General features: G+C 43.2%; 1 protein-coding gene across 1 annotated transcript in view; it reads left to right on the forward strand.

The window, feature by feature from the left end:
- Positions 1-884: 884 nt before the first annotated feature.
- LOC142817613 (hemoglobin subunit zeta-like) overlaps positions 885-20,725 on the forward strand; it is a 117,644-nt gene continuing 97,803 nt past the window's right edge. Inside the window, exon 1 of the mRNA XM_075894668.1 lies at positions 885-1,125. Coding sequence (XP_075750783.1) covers positions 908-1,125 — 218 coding nt within the window. The 5' untranslated portion in view covers positions 885-907. The remainder of the gene's footprint in view (positions 1,126-20,725) is intronic.

Consider the following 20,725-nt stretch of genomic DNA (forward strand, 5'->3'; position numbering starts at 1 on the left):
GAATGAGATGACAGATTCATTAGCCCCAGAATGTTTAAGCGGACCCCTCTTCTCAATTTTACTTGAAATGGCTAACGTGACAGCACTAAAATTTAGAATGGGTTGCTTGTGCAAGAAAGTAGGAAAATTATCGTTGAATAATCTCAGAGGCATTGCGCGTCTAAACTTTTGTTGGAGTAAGCAGTGGTGTGTATCTCGGCAGTTAGGAACTACAATCACCAGATTACACTGTAGAATTCCGCATCTCAATTATTACTCACATAAAGCTGGGCTCACAGCGTCTCCGTAATGTCTATTTTGCTGAAAAATAGAAACAATAGACAATTTCTTTTCATTCTGTCATTGATACTCTTATCAAGGAAAAGATACTTTGTCGATCTAAACGAAAAGCTGGATTTAGAAATGAATGTTGCAGTGATTTTATCCTTGGGATGGACTACATCAGGCTTAAATCGACAATTGCTTTTCATTTTGTCACTAATATTCTTATTAAGGAAAAGACACATTGTCGATTTAATTGAAAAGCTGGATTTAGAAATGAATCTTGCAGTGATTTTATCCTTCAGACGGAATACATCAGGCTTTAGTCGCATGGACGTTTGCTCTGCTGTGTTTGCAGACATAATACAAACAAAAAATATTAACTTGTTAGTATGTTCCTATTCTTATTTTCGGCTCTGAGCCTATTTGATTACCTGGCAACTTGATCGTGCAGTGTACTCATTCCTTAGTTATATTTTATTTTATGAAATCGAGTATCATTGAAAGTTTTTAGATCAATATCTCATTAAGTTGAAAGTCCTGCTGCCCTGTTCTTTGCTGATCCCCCTTGTGGGTGGGTGCCAGATATGTGAGTGGTTCGTCATCATCATCATCATCATCATATGAGGTGTACACAAAGAAGAAAATGGGTAACAGCCTTCGCAAGGCCACGACACTGGGCAGTACAGGCCTCACGAACAAGGAGCGGAAGAATGTGCGTCAAACTTGGCAGGCATTCTGTAAATCCAAGCAAGACTACGGGGTGCTGATATTCATTGAGTTCTTTCAGCGATACCCTTCGTACCTGCCGCTGTTCCCTTCTTTCCGAGACTTGCAGCTAAAGGACCTCGTCTGCAATCACAGGTGAGCACGCGGGCAACGAGCCATGACTACTGCAGAAAAACTGGACTGTGGTAGGCACCAATATTTATTTGCATTTGGTGCAATGGCCTTCTCTCTATTTTTAACTCACATTAAATACAGTTGTTCGAGCATTCAAGCACCTCACATTTCGCCTGGCAAATCAAAATATACGTCACCTCAACCCCGGTGTGGTAGGTGTAGGTGACGAAAAAAAATGGTAGGTGTAGCCTTAAAAGACAGGAAGAGAGCAGAGTAGATTAGGGAAGAAACGTGGTTTAAGGATATCATAGCTGAAATCAAGAAGAAGAAATGGACATGGCCCGGTCATGTAGCGCGTAGACAGGATAACCACTGGTCGTAAGAGTAACTAACTGGATTCCCAGAGAAGGCAAGCGGGTTATGGGGAGACAGAAGGTTAAGTGGGCAGATGAGATTAAGACGTTTGCGAGTATAAATTGGCAGCAGCAAGCACAGGACTGGATTAACTGGCGGAACGGGGGACAGGCCTTTGTCCAGTAGTGGACGTAGTCAGGCTGATGATGACGATGAACAATGACAACACCTCCTCCCCTGGATCCTCGGTCTTGCGACAGGCAGTATAATTGGGGGGCAGGAACTCTGTATCTTCAACTGATTCACTTAACCAGGCTTCTGTCATGCTTACAACATCCGGTTCATGTTCAAAGAGCGCAGCCTCAAAGAGTGATGACTTGTTACTGATACTGCGTGGATTAACATTCATAACTGTTAACTTGTCAGGAAAAATTTCTACTGCCATCCAAGCTGGTGTCTTTCTCGTAATGGCGAGCGTTTCGGCACTCTTTACACGAATCAGTGGAATTGTCCCAGCAATACGCCTTGCCGTCTACGTAGACCTTATCGTAAGCTAGGCGCACCCGCTTTCCACTCAACTTCTCGTCTTTAGCGCTTTCCCAGAGGCACTATCTGCTGTGTAGCACGCGTTTTGAAAAGTCATCACTGATTGAGACGTGCAAACCCTTTAGCTTGTAACAGTTACGCATAATTTTCTGCTTTTCCTTGAAGTCGTATAGTCGGAGAATGACAGGTCGCGTTGTCTGTCTTTTTTCCAATGCGGTGCATACGCTCCACGCTTTCAGGCGATAAACCGATTACATAAAAAAAAAATGTTCTGTACCACTATCATCAGGTATTCCTGTCTTTCCTTGTCTTGCTCATGCAGGCTGAAAATAACAAGATTATTGCGGCGTTGGGAATTTTCAATGTCATCAACCTTTCTAGATGACACTTCGACTACTTCGTTGAGTCGGGTTGCTGTTTGTTGTGCGTCATCCAGTTTAGATGGAGAGGACTCAAGTTTAGCTAGGCGGTCTTCAATATTTTTTATGGCAGTACCATTTTGTTTTACTTCCTTTTGGACTGCTCTCTGATCACGTTTAATGTCGGCTAATGTTTTTGACTGCTCCTTCAAAGTTTGCAAAATCTGCTCAAGTTTGCATTCTGAGTTTTAGCTCAGGCCCGGATTCAACTTGACGTCACCACTTGTGACAAGCTTAAGAAATATAGACCGGAAATCGCACACTATAAACGCCAGTGTTCGGGGGCACGGCACGACTATTAGTGAGTTTAATGTGAATTTAAACGTGGAAGTGTCAGTCAGCGCCACCAGTAGCCTCCACGGCGAGTGTGACACACTCTTTATGAGCTTGGCATCTCACAGCACGTGGACATTTTACGAGCTGGCAGTTCAGCAATAGTCCCTCGTATACAACCTAAAGGCACCAAGGCTGCCAGTGCGAGATCCTCGTTATTGAATTAGGGAAAGAAGTGTCTACTTAAGGGCTCGTTTTTACGTGTTTTGACAAAATAATATGGCGATCTAACAGACAATAATGCCAAGAAATGTATAGGAGAAATTATTAGACCGAATTGTAATGTGAATGTGAAGAAAGATAAGTGGGTGAGAAGACTTGCCGTGGGTAGGAACCGAACCCCCCCCCCCCCCCCCCACCCCATACACGTGTGTGTGGTTGGTTTGCTTCCTGATATATATATATATATATATATATATATATATATATATATATATATATATATATATATATATATATATATATATATATATATATATATATATATATATATATCATACTAGATGCGAGACACGTGGCATGACTCACACACCTTACTTATTCCGTTTTGACTTCTTCCTCATCTGCTTCTACTAAGCACCACTTACTTCGTACGTCACATTATTCATTCTGCCCTCAAAAGAAATCACGAGTTACGAGTAAGTAGGAGTAAACTAGGAGAGGCTTAAAAAAGAGAAATATCAAAATGCACAATTGATTTCAATGTCCCTTGGAGTTCCGTAAACTCGCAAGCACTACAGGGGAGAGGGCAGTAGTGCAGTAAATGCTTAGTTCTGGTGGGCTATTTATAATTATTTATAATCATTATTGTTCTGGTGGGCTATTTATAAAAATGAATAAATAAAACTAGTAGTGGTTTAGAAGTCAGAAATATCAAAATGCACAACTGGGTCCATGGTCCAGTGGAAGTCCGTAAACTCGTGAAGACGTCAGGTGAGAGTCCAGTAGTCCAGTAAATGCTGGAGTTCTGGTGGGCGAAGCTGGCTGTTGCATCTTGGAAAACACAAGCACACCTTGCACGGCCAAACTGCTGATGACACTGCTTGCATTCTTGCGAGGAATAAACGTGGTGTGAAGGCTTTGGGGCACCAGCAGCATCATTTGCATAGGCGTCGTGCTCTTTGTCACGATTGGTACACATGCGGCACCACCCGTTTGCGTGTGGTACACCAAGGTGGATGCGGTGATTTTTGCGTCCTAGCGGAACACAGGGTGTGGTTTCGGCCTTCTTCGTCGCTTTGTGTCCAGTTGTATCAGTAGCTTTGATTGTAGGCTGAGTTTTGATCTCTTCTGAGAAAAACTTGGATAATGTTCCATTTCACTAAAATGTCTTGAATTATGGCTTGTTTGTCATTAGCGACACATTTTGAATTTGTCATCGCTTCACTTGACCCGCTTGCAGACGCCTCTGTTTAATCCTTGAGTGTTCTTGCAATGATGTTTACGTTCATCGTCATCCTTGTTGGTGCAGCCCTTCAAGTCTCCGTCACTCTTAGACTTGCTTTTGCTGGCATTGATGATGTTGCTGGGGAGACACATCATGATGAAATAGTGTGTTGAAATACAAAAAAATAATGAAAAGTGTTAATATGACAGGGTTGTCGGCGTATTGTTTTTTTATGATTGATTGATATGTGGGGTTTAGCGTCCCAAAACCACCATATGATTATGAGAGACGCCATAGTGGAGGGCTCCGGAAATTTCGACTACCTGGGGTTCTTTTCAGTGCACCCAAATCTGAGCACACGGGCCTACAAAATTTCCGCCTCCATCGGAAATGTAGTCGCCGCAGCCGGGATTCAAACCCGTGACCTATATGTTAAACCCCACATATCAGTCAATCATTGGGTGATGGTTTACAGCCCTGAATGGAAACTATGCGGTCGGTTGTAAGCTCTAAATGTACACTCGCTTGCTGGATTTCCTGCCGACCAGTTGTGCCCCCGCGATCGCCAACAACAACGCAGCTCTGGCCGACTGGCTCGCCCTACTCCATTTACTGACGCCTGCAAGAGCTCTCGCTGAGTGGTTCCCCGTCCTCGCACTCATGCGACCATGTCCATCTTTCCTATTTTCTCGTTGCTGCCGTATGTGACGGTCCCTGCACCTCGCTTTTTTCTTCTCCTTCCTCTATATCTATAGCTTTTAATCCTTTACCCTATTAATGTTGTTTTTATTTTTGTGTTTTATTTATGTTTTCTTTTGTTTTATTTCACTTTATTTTATTTCTTTATAACTTTATCTGTTTTATCTTAATCTACTTTATTTTCGTTTTCATTATTATTTTTGAACTTTTTACTTTACTGTTATTTTATTTTAAACTTTTATTTTTTATCCTATACCTTTAATAGCTACAAATGGCGCTGACTGACACTCCCACGTTTAAATTCGCTTATGTACCCAATAAAGCGGCTGGGAAGATAGCCGCCGTGGTAGCTCAGTGGTAGAGCATCTAAGACGTTATTCGAAGGTCGCAGGTTCCGTTCATGCTCACGGCAAGTTATCTTTTCACCCACTTTTCTTTCTTCGTATTAACATTACGATTGACCTGTATATATATATATATATATATATATATATATATATATATATATATATATATATATATATATATATATATATATATATATATATATATATATCCTTTCTCCTTTCAGCGACCAGTTTGTTTGTCCCTGTCAGCTGCGCTTCACTTTCTGACGCTACCGCCATATTCACGTCATCTGACATCTTCCGTAGCCGCCACCACACATTGCTGCCATTCGCCGTTCTTGCGCTTTGTCAAGACATTACCGGAATATTTATTTCCAATCCGAACTCATTCCCCCTCAGTTTGCGCGACAACGAGACGCTCGGCCACATTCAGTTTATCGAAAAAGGTACTATCGTGCCTACCGATTTCTTCGACACCAACGCTAATATGGCTGATACGCCTCCAGGAATTCGATATACGCGTCGTCTACCGATCGGGGCGAAAACACTCTGACGCAGATGCGCTTTCACGATCACCAGTGAAATCTTATGATGCGGAAATATCAGCCCTTGACCTTCCCCTCTCTGCCGTCAGCGTCACAGACATGCCATCCGAACAGCGGAAGGTCCCTTGGATTGTCTCGCTCTTGAATATGCTTTCTGACGCATCAACTTCCGGTTACCCGCGTGCTCTTCGCCGCCAAGCAACGCATTTCGTCATACGGGATGGCCTCGTATACCGTCAAAACTATCAAGTGGTGGGTCGTAAATGGCGGCTAGTCATACCCAGCCATATGCGGTCTGATATCTGCGAATATTTTCATGCTGAAGCGCAACACGCACACGCCGGTGTGCTAAAGACGTATGAGCGGATCCGCCAACGTTATTACTGGCAGCGTATGTACACGTTCGTACGCGAACACATTCGCTCATGTTCCCTGTGTCAGCGGCGCAAGACATTTCATCATTCACCCGGTCAACTACTGCTTTCATCATGTCCTGCACGCTCATTTGACCGTGTTGACATTGACCTATACGGCCCGCTACCATGCTCTGTTGGTGGTAATCGATGGGTTATTGTGGCTGCCGACCATCTGACAAGGTACGCCGAAATGGCAGTGCTACGTACGGCTGGTGCTCGTGACATTGCAACCTTCATCTTGCATCGGTTTGTTCTTTGTCATGGTGCACCACGGGAGCTCCTGAGTGACAGGGGCCACGTATTTTTGTGCGAAGTTCTGCAGCAGCTCTTACATTCATGCCATACGGTACACCACACATAAACAGCCTACCACCCTAAGACGAACGGCCTAACAGAACGTTTCAATAAAACCCTGCGAGACATGCTCGCTATGTATATTGATTCCGACCACTCTAATTGGGACGTTGTTCTTCCTTTCGTGAAGTATGCCTACAATACGGCGATTAAATCAACAACAGTCTTTTCTCCAATTTTTCTTTTATATGGTCGTGACCCATGCAGCAAAGTCGACACAATTTTGCCATACAATCCTGATGCCCCCGAGTTCAGCCAAGTTTCTGAAATGGCCGAACATGCCGAAGAGTGACGTCAGCTTGCATGGTCCTTCACGGCCGATAATCAAGCCCCCCCAAAAAGATCGCCACGACCGTGATCATCTTGTTGAGGACACTTTCCCCGTCAGTTCTCTCGTGTGGCTTCGACTGCCTTTCCACCCTCCTGGACTGACTCCCAAGTTTGCACCGAATATACTGGCCCTTACCGCGTCATACAGAACCCTTCTTCTGTCACCTGTGTGGATGAACTGCTCAAGCCGTCCGCGGACAAGCACCGCCTTGGTCGTAAGATGGTGCACGTCAGTCGCCTCAAGCCCTGCTACGACCCTCCTGTTCTCTCGTCACCTTGAGTCGCCAGGATGGCTCGTCTTCGTCGCTGGGGTATTGTATTGGGGAATTCGCAAGGCACTGACTAGTGGGAACATCTCTGAGTGCGAAGCGCGGGCGTGCGCACGAGCTGTAGACGCTGGGCTGCTCGAGCATTTTGGTCCGTACCGGCTGCCTGCCTACTACCTGGCGTCGCTATTAAACTCCTTTTCAATATATATATATATATATATATATATATATATATATATATATATATATATATATATATATATATATATATATATATATATATATATATATATATATATATATATATATATATATATATATAGTTACGCGAAGGTACACGCGAAAGTAGGCGTTTGAAGATATATTTACACAGCACTAACGCGCAAGCCATGATGGAGAACAAGATCTCTGCCCTACACCAAAATCCCGTCGTCTTTCTCCGCCTCTATCTAACCGCTTTTGTGGGACACTGTCTCATGACATATCCCCGGGTGCTGAAGCACCGTCCCGGCTCTTTCTGTGATGTTGCCGAGTGGTAAAGCTTAAGGCGAGATACATGAACAATGTCTGTAGACAGTGAAGGGGAGGAGGAGGAAGACTCGAGCGGGGCTATCTCGTAAGTCACATCTGTCACCTGGCTCAATACGCGGTAGGTTCTCGAGTAGCGGGAAAGCAATTTTTCAGAAAGTCCAACGTGCCTAGTCGGAGTCCATGATAAACAAATGGGCTACAGCACTCTAAAATTCCTAATACCCTTGAGCACAGAAGCTGGCAGGTTTTAACTTCTTCCCAAAATTCATAAGAAAGATAATCCCGGTAGACCAATAATTTCTGGAATTGGAACAGTGACTGAGAACCTTTCCCGTTATGTAGATAGCCTCATTAACACCATTCCGTCCTGCTTTGCCTCTTAAATTAAAGATACCAATCACTTTCTAACAGATAATCTTGACCTACAGGTTCCTCAAAATTCGTTTCTCGTTACGTTTGATGTCATGTCACTATACACTAATATCCCTCACTCAGATGGCATCGAGGCAGTTATCTGCGCGTACAACGATTGCGACGCCGAAAAACCTGTTTCCGCATCTACGTTAGCTACGTTGCTTAAGCTCATTCTCGAACTTAACAATTTCGAATTTGATGGGACACATTATGTTCAAGTTAGCGGTACATCTATGGGCACAAGAATTGGTCCAAACTACGCAAACATATTTATGGGGCTCCTTGAAAACAAATTTCTTGCAAATTGTGAATGTAAGCCATTTAACTATAAGCGGTTCATCGACGACATTTTCCTAATCTGGCACCATAGTGAATCGCAACTTCTTTCTTTCATAGCAGGTCTTAACAACGCTCATCCAGCGATTTCTTTTTCGTACTCGTATTCACCTGTGAACATAAGCTTCCTTGATGTCATGGTTACTCTACGTAACAGGAAGCTGATAACTTATCTTTACAGGAAACCCACGGATGGGCAGCAATATTGTCACTTTAGTAGCAGTCCCGTGAAACGCAATAAAACTAGTATTCCCTACAGCCAAGCAGCCCGTTTTAAAAGAATATGTTCTGACAGCAGCGAATTTTCCCGCCACGACGAACAACTTCGGAGCGCGCTCGAAAAACAGAGCTATCCGGCCAGCATAATCACAGACGCCATCAAACGTGTAGAGGAGCTCGACTGTTCAGATCTGCTGAGTACTAACAGAAGACCCAAAGATTGTTCGCGGACTAACCTAATTTCGACACATGGGGCTTCAGCTCCATATGTGAACCATACTTTAAAGAAGCATTTCAACATTTCATTACAGAGCGAGCGGCTCAAAGGGATCTTTCCAGAAGAACCACGAGTGGTCTACCAATGATCGCAAAAGCTTCGCGATTTACTAACCTCATCTAAAACCACGTGTTCAGATCATGAAGGCTGTCATCCCTGCAACAAACCAAGTTGCAAAGTGTGCGCGCACATGACGACATCTAAAACAGTTTTAAGTACATCGTCCAGCTTTTCATAAAAAATAAATGGAAACTGCACATGTGGTAGTATGAACGTCATCTATCTTCTCGAGTGTTCGACATGCAAAGCTCAGTACATATGTCAAAGAGAGACAAGTTTCAGAATTCGTTTTTATAATCACCGTGCACATGCCGTAAGCCTCCCTAATCTACCGCTGTCGAAGCACGTCAGTATGCCTGGCCATGCTTTCGACAAAATTAAGGCCACTATTGTTCAGTCTGGTTTCAAGACAAATCACGATAGGGAAGTGAAGGAATCCTTCTTGATCCACAAATTTAACACCATTCGTTCAGGTATCAATGAAAACGTAGGAAAGCTCACCTGCCTCGCACTATAATAACACGACTTCTAAGATTAGTAAAATATTTTAGTGTATATTAAAATGTATATTAGTCAACCATGGTATCTTTACTTCAAAGCTCTTTTACATGTCCTGCCAACCATACTGTGCCCCACGTGTTGATGCGCAAGGAAAATTTAAACTTGTATATTCATGCACCCGTCGCATGTCAGTCATCTCAACACAAGGTTGTGACAGATTATCATTTTTTTTTCACTTTGATTGTCCTAGCTGCTGTACCGAGAGTTCATCAAGTAAGCCTATAGAAACGGCTGCATTGTATCATACCTACTTACTCTGACGAAGGCCGTGCCACGGCTGAAACGTTAGTAAAGCTTTTTCAAATGTGCTATCTGCAAGTTCATACAATAAATAAATATATATATATATATATATATATATATATATATATATATATACAATTAGGAATAAAGGAGCACACCTACGAAAATTTGATAGTTGTTTACTCTACGTTTCGGCCGTGGCACGGCCTTCGTTGGCCGCTTTTATGGGCAGGCATGAACACGTCAGTACAAAACACGTGCGATCAGCATGTGAGTGTCACAAAAATTCTTTGAAACAGCCGTGACTACACTAAAGAAACCATTAAAAATGTAATACAATAGACAAGATTGTGGGCATGTAAAAGGAATTTGTAACATTCACCATTGACGACGAGGCTCACGCATGAAAAAAATAATAAATAAACATGTGATAACCTTTAGGAAGTATAGAATCCGTTAGCGATGCTTCTTTAAATATTTCTCAAAATTGCGGACGTCAGGGCATCGTGGAAAGGCATGACACTTTGCCTACGCATTCGTTAATGCCGGATAACAGACTGTTGAATTTGTGAATCAGGAACGATTCTCGAATTTCGCGATCATGGTGCGATTTTAAGCCCGATTCTAATAGTGTCACCATAATCTTGTCAAACGAATGACCTGGTAGATGAAAATGCTTAGACAATGGAAGACGTGGCAAACTGTTTACGTGTGATTTGTGGTTGTTGAAACGGATGCGAAAAGATGTCTCGGTTTGACCGATGTATTGCAAGGGCAGAGTGAGCATTCAAGTAAGTAAGTGATGTTGCTGCTATCGCAGTTTAAGTCCTCTTTAATGCTAAGTGAAAAGTTAGATGCCGTGCTTTTAGCAACAGTCGCAGTGGTCATGTGCGCACAAACTTTACATCGCATTTTTTTACAGGGGTGACAACCAACTGGAGCAATGAATCTAGTCTTGGAAGAAGTTACCATGTCGCGCAAGTTCTTTGATCTCCGATATACAACCCGTGGCGATTCAGTGAAATCGTCCTTAAGCCGATCGCTCTGTGTTAGTGAGTTGTAATGTTTTCTGATTGTATGCGACACGCTAGGAATAGATGCAGAATGCGTTAGAGCGAGGTTGGTTCGGGAAGGTGGCGCTAATCGCTTGTCCCTACTGATGAGCTCTTTCCGATCGAAGCATTTGGCCCGTTGGAGGGCGTCGTCAATTATTTGTGAAGGATATTGTTGTTCGGTTAATGCTTTACGGAGCTGGTCCCAGCTGCGAGTGAAATACTTGTTGTACAAACAAATTCTTTTAAAACGGATAGCTTGGCTATAGGGGATACTTGTTTTGCAGTGTTTGACATGACTAATTTTAAAATGAAGATATCTTCGTCGGTCAGTGGGCTCTCTGTATAGGTTTGTCGTTAGTTTACCATTGCTTAAAGCTACATTGACGTCAAGGAAATTTATGGTGATTGCTGAATAAAAGTGGGAAAAGGAGATGTATGGTTTTACTTTGTTGAAGTCTGCAATGAAAGAATGTAATGCCGCTTCACCATGGCGCCAAATTAAGAAAATGTCGTCAATGAAGCGTTTTAAATAAAGTGGTTAAAGGTCACGGGTGGCGAGAAAGTTATTTTCTAGAATGCCCATGAAGATGTTCGCATAATTGGGACCTATTTTTTTGCCCATCGAGGTGCCGCTGGTTTGAACATAATGTTCACCGTTAAATTCAAAGTTGCTAAGCTCGAGTATCAGTGATACTCGAGCTGAACATACGACAGTGTTGTGAAATTTGTTATGAGTATTTGTGCGCTAAAACTGTTACTTAGTGGGGATGTTGAAAAAATCCGGGACCCACTAACGCTGAATTATTGCACAAAATTCTTGATAATCAGAATCTGCTGCAAAATGAGTTAGCCGACTTGAAAACTAAAACGGAAAATATGATAGCTGAGACGAGGGAGTTGTTTAAGCAGCTTCAGGTTCAGGTCTCAGATCTGAAATCTAATATGACTGGCTTAGGTTGTCTTGAAAACTCAGTAAAAACGTTTCAGGAGTCTGTGAAAAATCACGCTAGCAAACTTATCGATACTGAAGACAGAAGTAGGCGCTCAAACGTAGTTATTCATGGTATCCTTGAGGATCCAAACTAGACAGATACTGATCTGAAGCGTAAAGTTATTACCGAAACACTCGAAAATAGGCTAGGTGTTAAGTGCATCTATATTGGCCGTATTCGCAGACTTGGAAGGACTGGATTCAAAAGACCAGTAATAATGTTTATACAGGATCATAACGAGAAAGTAGCGATTTTTAAGAATGTTTCAAAGCTGAAGGGATCAAACATTTTTGTTCAGAATGACTATTCTCAAGTCACTTTGAAAAAAAAAAAAACGTGAGCTATTATGGGAAAGTGCGAAGCATGAGAAGTCGCTCGGTAAGAAAGTTTCACTTCAGCACGATAAGCTACGGATTGATAATGATATATTCATCTGGAATAACAACAAACCAATGTGAGATAACTTCTGATTTTCGTGCCAATGTACATTCTACTTGACAAGTCAAGGAAAGGCTTGTTAGATTACTGAACATTAACACACCAAGTATAGTGAATAAAACTAATCAATTAGAATCGGTTCTTTTGTCGCACTCCCCACATGTTATTGTTTTAACGGAAACCTGGCTACATGATAACGTTAGTGACAAGGACTTAATCCCACCTGGCTACAAAATAATTCGAAGAGATAGAACCTCTAGGGGTGGTGGTGTGGCCATTGTTGCTAAGTCGTCTGTTCAGGTAATTTTGTTGATCCAATCGAAGGACACTGAAAGCCTCTGCGTTAAACTAAACATTTATGGTCATGTCTTTGTTTTATGTGCCGTTTTCAGGCCACCTGCCTCAGCCCCCCATTACTTATTAAAAATTAGTGACCACAATTCACAATTCAGTAAAAATAAACTTCTGGTGGTTGGTGATTTCAACCTACCAGGCATTGACTGGGATCTTATCAAATCGGGTGCCGGTTCTGTACGTGACGCAAACATTGTTTTTGATTTGATGCTTATACACAATATTGTACAAGTAGTTTGCGAGCCTACTAGACATGGAACCGGTATCGACTCGCTCCTTGATCTCGTCTTTCTTGATCGTTCCTTTTCTAATTACCATGTATCTGTTGAGCCTGGCCTATCTGACCATGATATTGTGTCTGTACACTTTTCGTTGAATGTTAAACATACGCCTGACACGCATGCACCTGCGTTTGTGAAGGATTTTGCACGAGCTGATGATATCAGTGTAGTAGATTATCTTGAATCTTGCTTTTGCGAATTTTGCGCAAGTGACGTCCTCGAGCTTTGGACTAAGTTTAAAGCCATGTGTTTATACTGCATAGATCAGTTCATACCAAAAAAACGTGTAAACTCAACTAAACACACACCCCGGGTGAACAGACGTACCATTCAGTTAAAACGTAAAGCCAAATGATTACAAAAAAAGGAGCTGCTGCCGTTAATTTAACCACTGTTTGTACAGCTCTGTCGGAATCTATTACAGAGGCAAAGAAGTTTTATTTCTGCAACACTTTACCTAACTTTATAAGGGAAGATCAACAGAAGTTTTCGAACTTTATTAAGGAGCAAAACAAATCAATAACGAGCATTACCCACGACGGTACTGCAATAACTGACCCCAAAAGCATTGTTAACCTTTAAATGCCCACTTTCACAGTGTCTTTTCCCCGCCTACTCACCCTTCTTTTCAAATTTCACGGTCCTCCTTTTCGGATATCAATATTTCTCAACAAGGTGTGCTTAACATGCTTCTACGATTGAAGACGAAATCTTCCGTCGGTCCTGATGGCATTCCCAACTCCTTCCTCCGGCGTTACGCTGGACCACTAAGCAAATTTCTCGTCGCAATCTTTCAGGTCCCTCTAGAATCCGCGATACTTCCACCCGACTGGAAAATTGCACGCATTGTACCAATTGTAAAAAAGGGCGACCCATCTTCAGTTTTAAATTACCGTCCAATTTCTATTTTATCATCTTCTTGCAAAATGATTGCGCATATCGTTTCTGATTACATTAATAACTTTTTAAATGAGCATGACATTCTAACTTCTTTTCAACATGGATTTAGGAAGGGTCTTTTGACCATCACCAAATCAAGTACTGTCATACATTCTTTCGCTTCTGTTCTTGACAGAGGTGGACAAATGGACGTCATCTTTCTAGATTTTCAAAAGGCTTTTGATGTAGTTCCTTATGACAAATTAATCTGCAAATTAGAGTTCCTTGGTTTTCCTGGCTTCATCTTATTATAGTTATCTGCTTATTTAATTCATCGGAAGTGTGTTATCATTGACGGACAACAATCTGACTCTTTCACGGTAACCTCAGGGGTCCCTCAGGAAAGTGTACTTGGCCCACTATTATCCATTATTTATTGCAACGACATAACAGATGTCATACAAGCCCCAGTAAATATTCGTCTTTTCGCAGATGATTGCGTTATTTTTAATGAAATAATAACGTTGAAGACCGATGCTTGCTTAGTGCAGCCTTAAACAGTATTTTTAAGTGGAGCAATAAATGGGGCATGAAGCTAAATTCTTCTAAGTCTGTGCTCCTGCGTATAACTAAAAAACAGTACCCCTGATGTTTTCATACTCCATTGGCCAAGACTCATTGATTGAAGTTAAGGAGTACAAATATCTTGGAGTTACCATTACTAACAACCTCAACTGGAGCACCCATATTTCTAATACCGCCTCTTCTGCTTTCAAAAAATTATGTCTACTTCGACACAAGCTTAAACATGCATCCCAAGACGTGAAAGCTTCAGCCTATAGAACTTTTATTAGACCCTAGTTAGAATACGCCTCCATTATTTGGGATCCTTTCACCAAAACCAATATTATTTGTCTTGAAAGAATGCAGAGAAAAGCCATGTGATTCATTTTTTCTAAATACAGCCGTGAGGATCCTGTGACGGATCTTATACGTTCTAACGATTTTCACACACTTCAAACGAGGCGCAAAATATCTCGACTGTAGTTCCTCCATTCTTTGTTAATTCGTAAAATTTTTATAGATCCCAGTCCACACTCAACAAGCGTCTCCAACACACTCAAACAAGCGTCTCCGGAACTCACGCGCATTGTCACTAACCATTATGAGTCATCCGGAAAACAGCTAAGGAACAAAGAGAACCAACTCTTTGCTACGCGGAATTTCACTGTCGATGAAAGAGCGTCGCTTGATAACTACAGGCAAGAAAAGATACGCGAGCTCGGCAACAAAAAATATAAAAAGTTGATGCACGATAACATTTGCACAAGTGTCAGCACTCCCGATGACGCAACGTCTTCAGTGCATTCGTCCTCCGCAGAAGCTGTAAATATAGTAAATATTTCTAGTGCCACGTTATCGGCTGAAGAATTGAGCGTTCTTTCTCGTGGTTTGAACTTTTGTCCTAGCACTGGAGGATACAATGTATTCCAACTAATCAGTGACTTGCACAATTTTGAAAGAAGCATGCGTTTACGCGAATACTTTCATAATCGGCCACCATCTATCAAAACAACATTTTTTTTCTACTAAGCGCTGGACTCCCCCTTCCCAAAGGGATAAATGTATCGATATTTACATCCGAGCAGTGCAGCGAGATGTACTCGAAGTATACAAGAAACAATCGCCGTTTCACCGCAACCTAAGCGACAAAGAAAAACAAGCGATCCAGACCCTGGCTTGCCGAAACGACATCGTCATCAAACCGGCTGATAAAGGGGAAGCAATCGTAATAATGAATAAGGCTGATTACCTTCGTGAGGCCCACAGGCAAATAAACGACCACACATTTTACAGACATTTGAGCTACGACCCAACCGAGGAATTCAAGACCAAAGTAAAAGAAACTTTAAAAGAGCTTGTAAGAAAAAATAAATTTCCAGAAACTGCGCCTAAATCCTTAGTCCCCCTGAGTACGGTAGCTGGTAGATTTTATCTTCCTCCTAAAATTCATAAACAAGATAATCCAGGCCGGACAATATTTCAGGAATAGGAACCATCACAGAAAGCCTGTATCGATATGCAGACAGCTTAATTAGTTCAATTCCTCCTAACTTTTCTTCATATATCAAGGACACTAATCACTTTCTGCGTGACATTGTATAAATGCGTGTTCCGAGTGAGGCTCTTCTGGTCACACTAGATGTGGTGTCACTGTACACAAATATACCCCATGCGGACGGGATTCGTTCTGTACTGCAAGCATACAATGACTCGGTAAATGAGAAATCCATCGACGGTACCACCTTGGGTACTATTTTATCACTGATACACGAGCTTAACAACTTTGAATTTAACGGTGAACATTATGTTCAAACCAGCGGCACCTCGATGGGCACAAAAATAGGTCCCAATCATGCGAACATCTTCATGTTCGCATGAACATTCTAGAAAATAACTTTCTCGCCACTCATGACTTTAAACCACTTTATTACGAACGCTTCATTGACAAAATTTTCTTAATTTGGCACCACGGTGAAGTGGCAATTACATTCTTTCATTGCAGACTTCAACAAAGTAGAACCATGCATCTCCTTTTCCCACTCTTATTCACCAGTCACCATGAATTTCCTTGACGTCAATGTGGCTTTAAGCAATGGTAAACTAACGACAAACCTATACAGGAAGACCACTGACCGACAAAGATATCTTAATTTAAAAGTAGTCATGTCAAACACTGCAAAACAAGTATACCCTATAGCCAAGCTATCCGTTTTAAAAGAATTTGTTTGGACAACAGGGATTTCACTCGCAACTGTGACCAGCTTTGTAAAGCATTAACCGAACAACAATATCCTTCACAAATAATTGACGACGCTCTCCAACGGGCCAAATGCCTCGATCGGAAAGAGCTCATCAGTAAGGACAAGCGATTAGGGCCACCTTCCCGAACCAACCTCGTTCCAACGCATTCTGCATCTATTCCTAACGTGTCGCATATACTCAGAAAACATTACAACTTACTGACACAGTGCGATTGGCTTAAGGACATCTTCACTGAATCACCGCGGATTGTATATCGGAGATCAAGGAACTTGCGCGACATGGTAACGTTTTCCAAGGCTAGATTCATTGCTCCAGTTGGTTGTCACCCCTGTAAAAAAACGCGATGTAAAGTTTGTGCGCACATGACCACTGCGACTGTTGCTTAAAGCACGGCATCTAACTTTTCACTTAGCATTAAAGGGGAATTAAACTGCGATAGCAGCAACATCATTTACTTACTTGAATGCTCGATCTGCCGCATGCAATACATCAGTCAAACCGAGACATCTTTTCGCATTCGTTTCAACAACCACAAATCACACGTAAACAGTTTGCCACATCTTTCATTGTCCAAGCATTTTCATCTACCAGGTCATTCGTTTGACAAGATTATGGTGACGCTATTAGAATCGGGCTTTAAATCGCACCATGATCGCGAAACTTGAGAATCGTTTTTGATTCACAAGTTCAACAGTCTGTTATCCGGCATTAACGAATGCGTAGGCAAAGTGTCATGTCTCCACGACGCCCTGACGTCCGCAATTTTGAGAAATATTTAAAGAAGCATCCGTAACGGATTCTATATTTCCTAAAGGTTATCACATATTTATTTAGTTATTATTTTTTTCATGCATGAGCCTCGTCGTCAATGGTGAATGTTACAAATGTCTTTTACATGCCCACAATCTTGTCTATTGTATTACATTTTTAATGGTTTTTTAGTGTAGTCACGGCTGTTTCAAAAAATTTTTGTGACACTCACATGCTGATCGCACGTGTTTAGTACTGACGTGTTCATGCCTGCCCATAAAAGCGGCCACATACTCGTATTTCTTTTAATCCTGACGAAGGCCGTGCCACGGCCGAAACGTAGAGTAAACAACTATAACATTTCCTAATTATATTTGCACCGGACCCACAGAATTTTTTTTCGAATCATATATATATATATATATATATATATATATATATATATATATATATATATATATATATATATATATATATATATATATATATATATATATATATTTACATATTGTAGTGGGGAATTCGCAAGACACTGACTAGTGGGACCATCTCTGAGTGCGAAGCGCGAGCGTGTGCACGAGCTGTAGACGCTAGACCGCTCGAGCACTTCTGCACGTACCGGCTGCCTGCCTACTACCTGGTGTCGCTACTAAACTACCTTGCCAAGTGGTGGAAGTGTGCTGGGTACGCAAACCTGGAACTTCAAAGCCGGAAGCTGCCCACTGCATCAGCAATGCCTGATCAGACGACCGAGCAAGACACCACTCAGCAAAGCACGGCCCAATCTCAACTGGCCATCGTATACCTACCACCCTGCGCCAACGGGATCCCCCCTTCTTCAGCGGCACCGAGGACCTAGATGTTGAAGACTGGTTGGAGATGTTTGAAAACGTGAGCGCCGACAAGTGGGATGACACCTCGAAACTGGAGTATGTCCCATTTTATCTCAAAAGACGTCGCCAGCCTGTAATTCACAAGCCACCATACTGAATTAACCACTTGGGCCGCTTTCAAGACCACCCCTGCTGCTGTGTTCGATCGCCCCGCAGTGCTCAAGCTGCGTGCTTAACAGCGTCTACGCGGACGAGCACAAGGACGGGGCAAAAAATTCACTAGCTATATTGAAGATGTTATCGATTTATGCCGGCGCTTTAACTCTGTGATGACGGAACAAGACAAGATCAGGCACATCTTGAAAGGAATAGACTATGATGCCTTTCAAATCTTGCTGGACCAGGGCCCAAGTACCGTATTCGAACTTGTGACCTTGTGCCAGAGCTTGGAAGATATTCGCGATCAACGTGCATCAGTTCGGAGGTCGACGACAGCAGACGACTCTCTCGCTGCCCTGGACGTCGGTGGTGACACCACCCCGCTGGAGCAGATAAAAGATTATGTACGCGAAGAGGTCACACGACAGCTTTCGTGTCTCTCGTATCTGCCGACTACCGAAGCACCAACGAACCGCCGAACGCCGACAATCAGACAGGCCATTCAGGAGCAGGACTCCGAGGCATTGCCATTACCTACGTCTGCCTCTCCACCCACTCCTGTTGCCGCGTGACTGAATTATGCGGCCATCGCGGCAATGCTTCCGCCTCATCTGCCATTGTATACGCCACAACCTGTGCGACCTTCCACCGCACCGTTTCTAGCTAGACAGCAGCACCCGGAAAATTCTAGGCGCACTGGTGACAACCGGCCCATATGCTACTTTTGTGGAATTCCAGGTCACGTTACACGTCTATGTCCTCAGCGCTTCGCAGTCAATGCACCAAGATACCCCGACTACTCGTTTCGGCCTCCATACCACGTGCCTCACGTGCCACCTAAAGTTCAGGAACGCGATGCGCAAGCTGCTCCCGGCACCCAAACCTCCGGTTCTCGACATTCTACTTCGCGCTCGCCTTCCCCTTCAACAAGTCGTCATTCTGTGTCACCTATGCGTCGACGACCCACCTCCATTGAGACGGAAAACTAACTGCCGCAGCTCCGGAGGCACGAGCTGCGTCATCGTCTAATCGTTTAAGTCCTCGCCTGTCTCCCGCCAATCTTATCGATGTAATCGTCGAAGGTTAACGAATACTTGCACTCATCGATACCGGTGCCGCGGTATCTGTGATTAGTCAAAGACTCTGCCGCTCTCTTCGTAAAGTGGCGATGCTTTCTCCCGTGGTTTCTCTTAGCACTGCAAGCGCCTAAAAATTTAGCCCGTCGTGGCATGTACAGCAAAAGTGGTTATTCGAGACGTGTTGTACATCGTTGAATTTCACGCGTTGGCTTCATGTTCCCACGATGTCATCCTAGGATGGGATTCTTATCACGTCTTCACGCCACCGTGGACAGCGCTCGGGCTGAAATGGGGCTGTTACCGTTTCGTGATGCGCCTTCTGTTGATGCGACCGTATCTAGTGTGGCTAACCTTGTCGTCGCGACGGACCTAGACCTTCTTCTTTTCAGCGCCCAGTTTGTCCCTGCCTGCTGCGCTTCACTTTCTGACGCTACCGTCCTATTCACATCATCTGACATCTTCGGTAGCCGCCACCACACATCACTGCCAATCGCCGTTCTTGTGCTTTGTCTAGACACTACCGGAATATTTATTTCCAATCCGAACTCGTGCCTCCTCAGTTTGAGCCGCAACGAGACGCTCGGCCACATTCAGCTTATCGATGAAGGTACTATCGTGCCTGCCTATTTTTTCGACACCAAGCCGAATATGGATATGAACGCGTTGTTTCCTCACTTTGCTTCGAACAGCGGGACGTCCGATGCATTTCACCGTTTTATTGACAGCCATCTCACTCCGGCTCAACGAGAGCAGCTTGTTACCCTGTTGCACGAATTCAGGTGTTCGTTTGGCTTTCCCCAAGAGGTGCTAGGAAGAACGAACACCGTTGTGCACACAATTGACACAGGGAAGAGTACTCCTTCGAGCCAGTGCCCCTATCGTGTGTCCCTGCGGAGCGTCGCGTAATTGCAGAACAAGTAGATGACATGCTACAGCGTGGAGTCATCAAGCCTTCTTGTATACCTTGGTCTTCACCAGTTGTACTCGTCAAAAAAAAGAATGATTCGATCCGGTTCTGCGTAGACTACAAGCGCCTAAACAACATTACGAGGAAAGATGTTTACCCTCTTTTCCGCGTAGACGATGCTCTCGATTGCCTCCAAGGTGCAGAATTCTTTTCCTCTCTTGACCTTCGCTCAGGCAATTGGCAGGTCCCAATGGCTGAGTCTGATCGTCCAAAAATGGCGTTCGTCACAACGGAGGGTCTTTATGAATTTACCGTAACGCCATTCGGACTCTGCAAAGTGCCCGCCACATTCGAGCGAACGTTGGACAGCATATTACGCGGTCTCAAATGGAACATATGCTTGTGCTAACTTGATGACGTTGTGGTCT

This window comes from Rhipicephalus microplus, chromosome 5, assembly GCF_043290135.1.
Source record: "Rhipicephalus microplus isolate Deutch F79 chromosome 5, USDA_Rmic, whole genome shotgun sequence".
NCBI lineage: Eukaryota > Metazoa > Arthropoda > Arachnida > Ixodida > Ixodidae > Rhipicephalus > Rhipicephalus microplus.